Raw genomic sequence first — 8,325 nt, forward strand, 5'->3', positions numbered from 1 at the left:
GGACACGGAAAAAAAAAAAAAAAAAAAAAAAAAAAAAAAAAAAAAAAAAGGACACTTCATAGTTTCATTCCTTTTCTCGAGTCAACAGAAGTTCCCAAGGTTTTAGGTAATTCCCAAAAGGTTTCAACATCCAATCTGCTCTACTTTCAGGACCTGACCTTGATTTCAACTTCTTACATGCCTTATGATTCAAAGTTAGGACTTTTGAAGTATAAACTCAATTTTTAGAGATTGGTTGGTTTTAAGAATACAGAGACCATGTTGACATAAATTAAGCAATGTGCTATCACCTCCAGCTAAGCTACAGGTGTAATCAAACACTATTTGATCCCTCTGCAACTTTTCTAGCTTCCTTGCTTCTTTCAAGTCTTTCAAGTCCCACTAAAAAGAATTTACCATAAATGTTTAGTGGCTCATTTCTATGCAGCAGACAAGCCCCAGTTTCAGAGACTACAACTTTAGTCAGCAGGCCAGCTTTAAATACCTGTAGTTGGCCAATATCTAACAGAACCTGCTGCATTTTCTACAAAGAATAAGGAATATTTATCATTATATCAATATTCCCAAAAATAATCAAAGGCAAATAAAGCATACTGCAACCAAAAGAAAAGTTAAGAGCCTTTTTTTTTTTTTTTAAAGATTACTGATAAGGGGATCTAAACCCTTGACTTGGTGTTGTCAGCACCACGCTCTCCTAAGTGAGCTAACCGGCCATCCCTATATAGGGATCCGAACCTGTGGCCTTGGTGTTACCACCACCAAACTCTCCCAAGTGAGCCACAGGCCAGCCCGAAAAATTAAGTAGACTTGACTATCAGTGGCAATTAGGTTTTGAAGAACAAAGGCATTCAGGAAAGGGGCTGGCACACATCACTCAGAATTCAAGATGGGCTTTCCTGCATATCTACCATAGCAACAGATAGAAAATGTGTAAAATGGTTTATGGGAACTGCATTGTGTATAATTAGGGCCTTGGGAAAACCAGATTTAATCATTTACACAGATATCTCCAAAGAAAATGAAAAAGAACAAAATATGGAGAGGAATGTTAGGACATGTAGGTTCTGAAATGGACAAACCTCTGTATTACTCAAATACTTCAAAAGATATCACCTTTTTAAATTAATCTTGCTCTTTAGCTCCACAGAGTCAACAGGAAATGAGAGACTGCTATTAGCAAAGAGATACAGCAACCAATAAAAGAACAAACATACAAAAACTTACAAATGTTTACAAAAGACCAGAATGCAAACATGAAACTGTATGAGAATAAAATGGAATTATATTTAAGCATAAATAGGATTCTTCAATACTGTAGTTCACCCCCTGTAATAACTCAGCGTCAGTGTTTTTTATTTATGTGTGAGCCCATCTTCCTGGCAGACAAATTGACCTAAGATGCAGTCTTTTATTCTACTGCTCTAATATATTCATAATTATAGGACTGGGGGAAACAAAACCTAGACGTTTGAGGATGGAATTGGGCTGACACTCACCACAAACTTCTCACCATTCTGCTCCACATGTTTGTATGTGGGCACCGATATGGGCACTGCTTGCTTTTCTGTGTAATCATAAAATGACTGTCCCAACGAGTCGTCACTGGGATCTAGGTTATCTGCCTCATGAGGAGGTACAGATAACACTGTCAAGATCAATTCCTTCTCGCCTGCTCGGATCAGGTCCACCACCTGCTTGTGTGTCGCCCCCTCAACATTCACGCCGTTCCTAAGGGGAAAAAGGGAAAAAGACAATCCCATAAACCAGAAGGGTCCAAACACCTTGTATCTCCACCCTCCTATACCCGCTGCAGTCTCACACAATATGAACCATAAAATAAAAAGATTAATTTGGTTCCAGAAAAGTTGTTTACATTTTTACAGATGCTAATGTAAAAAATTGTTTGTGAACTCATAGCAAGGGGGAAAAATGGAAACAAGAGAGAGGACCTACCCTTCCTCTACATTAGAATTCCATTCATAGCTTCTGGAAAGCACATGGGAAAAGAGGGTGAAGCTGAGGAGGAAACAAAGCTTTCAAGCTAAACAGTCCAATATCCTCATCCTAACTAAGCATGTATACAATATAATCAAAGAGGCTTTTGACAGTTCTGCCATTTGAACTGTACTCTTTGTCCTTTTAAACCTTATGGGAATTCTGTTAAAAGAAACTTGACAAAATGCATTCCCTTAATTTGTAAATAGAGACTCAAAAAAAGTATGACAAGATAATTCCTTTACATTTATATTCAATTTCTCCCCATATTCTCAAATTAGTCAAGTTAAATTTCCCTTATATCAAATTTCATTACCTTGGGAGTTAAACAGCACTAATCTCATACACACTAGTTTCCTCTATCATTTGGGTTTTGCTTGTTTGCTTTTTTTTAAAGGCAAGGAGATTTACTTGTCTAAAATTTCATTATCTGATCCAACTTCCTTTGTTCTCCCAATCACTTCAATTAACCTCTCAGGACTCTATTTCTTCCTGCTCTGTGCTATCTCACCTACAGCACTGTATAAACAGTCCAAACTAAAAAATATATACTTAAGGTTATATAGTAAACCAGTCCTACTCATTCTCCTTCCTGTTTCACTGAATATAAAAGGTTGAAACAAGGAAAAGTACAAGGTTTGGAAGAACAATAATTTTATCAAGAAAGATGCTGAGTCTCACAAAACTCACTCAGCAAACTGAACTACCTTCCCAGAACGGTTACCCAGCCTGCCATCTCAGCAAAAACCACTGGGCAACTGGCCTGGAGATTCCCTCCCACGGCTATCCCAACAGAGTTAGGAAATACACACCTGGCCTCTGATCAATTTAATATTTAAAGCCTATCTACCCTTTAGAGTTACATTCTTTTTCAGTCCTGTCCTAAACCATTAGGGTTTTTCCTTCCTGAAAATGATGCTAAGTTTAGTAACAAGCCTTCCCATAAACTTTTCAGTCACTGGAATTGTCTCTATCAGAGTCCAGTATCTGAAATATCCATTTATATAAACAGAACAAGCAGGAGATCACACAGCTAGCCTGCTTCCTTATTTTCAGTTTAACAATCTAGCCAGTAAATTCAGCACTCTTGACATTTCACAACCTTAAAGTCTAACAAACACAAAAGAATTCAATATGCTAGCTGTAGAAGAAAATAAAGAGCTCCTTCCATTGATGGAAATTTGGGCCTTTTATTCAGATCAGGTCAGACTAGGGATCAAAAACCATGAATCAACTCTGATCATACAGCAGGATAGTAAAATGGAAATAAAATGGCCTTTAGAGCTAGATCCACATGAGTTCAAATCCTGGCCCTGTTAGAAATTGGTCTTGATGGAGTTATTTAACCTTTCTTAGCCTTGTTTTCTACATCTGTAAAATGGGGACAGTAATAAATCCCTAACAGAGTTGTTTTGAGAATTAATGTAATAAAAGATGTAACTTGCCTTGAACGATGCCTAAACACTTGCATCAGGTCTGAAAAGGAAAGAAATACTATGTATGTAGAGACTTTGGTTAAAGAAGAAATGGAAACCTAAAGGTAGGGATCAGCAAAGATTTCATCTAATTGTTTGGGCCTTAGTTCTGAGAAAATGTTTGAATGGTAGAAGAAATAAATTGAAAAAGCAAAGGTTAGAAATCACCAGAGAATTTCATCTATCCCTAGGAACCTTAGCTTACTCACAAATATCCATGTTAATTTTTCTTAAAGTAGGAAAAACTCATACCTTAGAGATTGAACAAAACATCTTGGATACTAAAATGAGGGGTTTTTTTTGTCAGTGGAATCAATTTTATGAGATGTGCACTTGTGAAAAAAAGTTAAAGAAATAATGGTCAAATTTTACTTTTCAGCTCCCTGATTTTTTTCCATTTGAAGGTTTTTAATCTGGGATACTCTGTCAATAGGTTTGAGAGCCAGTGAATCTACAAAACTTATATGTAAAATTGTATTTGTATGCATATTATACTTTTTTTTCTGGGATAAATTCCCATAGCTTTCATCACCTTCAAAAAGAAATATATAATCTTTAAAAAGATTAAGAACTATTGATTTCAAACATATACCTCTTCCCATTCAGTTTTCAAATCAAGATAACACACTGCTCCTCGGGTCACTCATGAAACTAAGCCCTGAAAAACTGTCAGAGAAACTCAAGTGAAGCTTACAAGAGTAGCCAGGGAGCAAGGGAGCTTCAAATTGGCTATCATCCCAAAAACTTCTTTAAAAAAAAAAGACAGGGGGCCGGCCCGGTGGCGCACTGGATAAGTGCGCCGCTTGGGAAGCGTGCGGCGCTCCCGCCCGAGGGTTCGGATCCCACATACGGACCAGTTCCAGCTCACTGGCTGAGCGAGGCGCGGGAGCGACCCCGAGGGTTGCGATCCCATTGCCGGTCCCGGTCTGGTACGGGCGCAACACTGAGTGTTGCGATCCATTGCCGGTCACGAAAAAAGACAAAAAGGAAAAAAAAAAAAGAATTGGTGGGTCTATTAGAACACATTGTAGTCCATAGGGAGTCTCAGCTTGTTATTTAAATTATGGTATTCTTTTCCATATAAGGGAAATGACTACCCAAATCTTCTTGACAACTGAGTTAATTTAGGGGATATCTCTATTCAAGCAACAAAAGAGAGCATTTTATTCTTCTATTTTCTCCCTTTTAAAATCCTAGGGTTTTGCAAGGACGGAAAAAGACAAAAGACAAAAAAAAAAAAAAAGACAGGAAAGAACTTCCAGTGTCATATTCTAAACACACTTGCTAACAGTTACCTGGCTCAACTATAGAAGGAATATTATACACTCTACAGCTTAATACAAAGTGGGAAATTCCCTCATTCTTCAGAGAATTAAATAAGGTCAGTAAAATGGCCAGGATGTCTGATTTGAAAAAGGGCTTTCCCCCCTCAAGAACTAAAAGGTCTTCACAGTCACAGAAATGTTTGTCATAAAAACATTTACATGACATACTCTCTTCCACAAAAATGCTACTGTTCCAGGATCTAATTAGGTATGGCCCAATACTTTGTTCAATTCTGAAGACATAAACAAATGCAAAACATAAATTCCGCAATGAGGGGGAACTTTCGGCAGTATAGACTTCTGGTTCAAAGCATGGGTTTTGGAGTCAGATTTGGGTTTGAATACCAATTGTGTCATTTAACAGATAAGACCTTAGGTAAATTACTAAATTTCATTAAGTCTCGATTTCCTAATCCATAAAATGAAGGGAATAATACCTATAGCTAATAGAGTTGTGAGAACTAATATGAGGGGAAAAGCTCTAGAATATGATAACCACTCAATAAAAAGTAGCTATTTGTATTTTAAGACTGTGTTTATATCAGTCAGGCAAGCAGGTTAGTAGTATTTTGGTTTCCCTGATGATATAAAATGCTTTCTACCACCAGTTTTACTTTCTTCTGTTTTAGTAACATAATGTAGTTGGAATTCATTTGAAAATAAATGATTGAGCACTCTACCAATGAAGGTGGCTATCTTGTGATAGCCATTATCATAAGACCACTGCATCAGAAAACCACTAAGTCCCATACCACACAAAAGTATCTACCGCCAGTAGGATCTACCAATCTATGCTTCTTCCAAAAAAAGGCAGTAGCTTAAAATACTAATAAAAAAAAATTCAACAGATGTGTGATTAAGCAAATATAGCAAAATGTTAATTATAGAATCTAGGTGGTAGGTATACTAGTATTCACTGTACAATTCTTTAAACTTTTCTGTGTTTGAAAATTTTCATAATAAAATGTTGAGTGGAAAAACAAAGGCTGCCCCAAATTCCAACAATCCACAAATAAAACCAAAATTTTGTTTCCTTAGGCCACTAGATGATACCCAATTTACCATATGTCTTCAGCACTGTAAAGATACATTGATAATTTTAATAAAATTCTCACTTTTACTTAAGACCAACATTCAGCCCCAATGGAGAGGCCTTTAGCTATAGAATGGGAGTGGCTTCAAATAAGACTTCTGTTCAACCAAAGTTAGCCAGCTGGGGAAATTGCAAAGCTAATATAAACACTCCCAGAAGCAGGAGGAAAAGGTTTAGTCAGGATTTCATACTGCTTGTGAAGAAAGCTGTATATAATGAAAACCAAGTATGGATGAAAATACAATAAAGCCAATCCTATATGTACCACAGCAAGGAGACACTCTACATGGTAATCAGAATACTATTTTGACTTCCTGTGACATACAAAAAAGTAATTAAGGGGTAATTAGTCCCTCAGAGGCAGCCCGTTAAAAATAGACAATAAATTCCTATAACTGCAAGCAATAAGACATACTTTTTAATTTTATAGATTAAAACACAATGGCTACATACCTACAAGAATGGCTAAAATAAAAAAAAGAGTAACAAGGATGTGGAACTGGAATTCTCATACATTGCTGATAAAAGCATGAATTAAAAACAACCTGGCAGTTTCTTATAACATTAAACACACATTTACTATATGACCCAGCAATTACACTCCTAGGTATTTACCCAGGAGAAATGAATACACGTTCACACAAACAATTGTAGTCGAATGTTCACTGCAGCTTTATTCATAATAGTCCAAAACTGAAAACAGCCCAAATGCCTATCACAAGGTGAACAGATAAACAATAACAGATATACAACTATTCATCACAACATGATGAATCTCAAAAACAGACTGAGTACTCAGACCTAGAGTCCAGATGCTTGTAAGATTCGAGTTGGGTTTAAATATATGTTTAAAACAAAAGAATCATGTCTCCCATTTGTACTTAAGCACTAGTTCCTCTTTTGCACAGCCAAAGCATTCTGCTGCAAAACAATAAAAACAGGATGAGGGGGGAGGAGTAACACTGAGCAAAAAAAAAAAAAAAAAGAGAAAAGAGCTGATTGATTGGATTCCATGTATCTGAACTTCCAGAATAGGCAAAACTATTCCATAATGGTAGAAATCAGATCAGTGGTTGTCTGGAGAGGAGGGAATAAGTACTGAGTGAAAAGGGACAAAAGGACAAGAAGCTTTCTTTTTTCATTTTATTTTATTTTATTTTGTCGATATACAATGTGGTTGATTATTGTGGCCCATTACCGAAACCTCCCTCCCTCCTCCCTCTCCCTCCTCCCTCCCAACAATGTCCTTTCTGTATGCTTATTGTATCAACTTCAAGGAATTGCAATTGTTATGTCTTCTTCCCGCACCCCCCCCCGTTTTTTTGTGTGTCTGTGTGTGAATTTATTTATTTTTAGCTCACATCAATAAGTGAGAACATGTGATATTTCTCTTTCTGTGCCTGACTTTGTCACTTAATATAATTCTCTCTAGGTCCATCCATGTTGTTGCAAATGGCAGTATTTCATTCATTTTTATAGCTGAGTAGTATTCCATTGTGTAGATATACCACATTTTCCGTATCCACTCATCCGATGATGGACATTTGGGCTGGTTCCAACTCTTCGCTATTGTAAAGAGTGCTGTGATGAACATTGGGGAACAGGTATACCTTCAACTTGATGATTTCCATTCGTCTGGGTATATTCCCAGCAGTGGGATAGCTGGGTCATATGGCAGATCTATCTGCAATTGTTTGAGGAACCTCCATACCATTTTCCATAGAAGCTGCACCATTTTGCAGTCCCACCAACAATGTATGAGAGTTCCTTTTCCTCTGCAACCTCGCCAGCATTTATCGTTCAGTCTTTTGGATTTTAGCCATCCTAACTGGGGTGAGATGGTATCTCAGTGTGGTTTTGATTTGCATTTCCTGAATGCTGAGTGATATTGAGCATTTTTTCATATGTCTGTTGGCCAATCGTATATCTTCCTTAGAGAAATGCCTATTTAGCTCTTTTGCCCATTTTTTAATTGGGTTGCTTGTTTTTTTCTTGTAAAGTTGTTTGAGTTCCTTGTATATTCTGGATATTAATCCTTTGCAAATATTTTCTCCCACTCTGTTGGTTGTCTTTTAACTCTGTTGTTTTTTTTGGTGTGCAGAAGCTCTTTAGTTTGATATAATCCCATTTGTTTATTTTGCCTTTGGTTGCCCATGCTTTTGGGGTCATATTATGAAGTCTGTGTCCAGTCCTACTTCCTGAAATGTTTCTCCTACGTTTTCTTTAAGAAGTTTTATTGTTTCAGGGTGTATATTTAATTCTTTAACCCATTTTGAGTTGACTTTAGTGTATGGTGAAAGGTATGGGTCTAGTTTCATGTGGGGATTGCATTGAATTTATATATCACTTTGGATAGTATGGACATTTTCACTATGCTGATTCTTCCAATCCATGAGCATGGGATATCTTTCCATCTTCTTGTATCCTCTCTAATTTC

The 8,325-nt window shown here is 36.9% G+C and overlaps 1 protein-coding gene across 1 annotated transcript in view; it reads right to left on the reverse strand.

The window, feature by feature from the left end:
* Positions 1 to 8,325, reverse strand: part of SNX27 (sorting nexin family member 27) — a 75,339-nt gene that overhangs the window by 42,416 nt on the left and 24,598 nt on the right. The window contains exon 3 of the mRNA XM_008575158.1: positions 1,497 to 1,728. Coding sequence (XP_008573380.1) covers positions 1,497 to 1,728 — 232 coding nt within the window. The remainder of the gene's footprint in view (positions 1 to 1,496; positions 1,729 to 8,325) is intronic.

The sequence above is a fragment of the Galeopterus variegatus genome, unplaced genomic scaffold, assembly GCF_000696425.1.
Source record: "Galeopterus variegatus unplaced genomic scaffold, G_variegatus-3.0.2 Scaffold1148, whole genome shotgun sequence".
Lineage (NCBI taxonomy): Eukaryota > Metazoa > Chordata > Mammalia > Dermoptera > Cynocephalidae > Galeopterus > Galeopterus variegatus.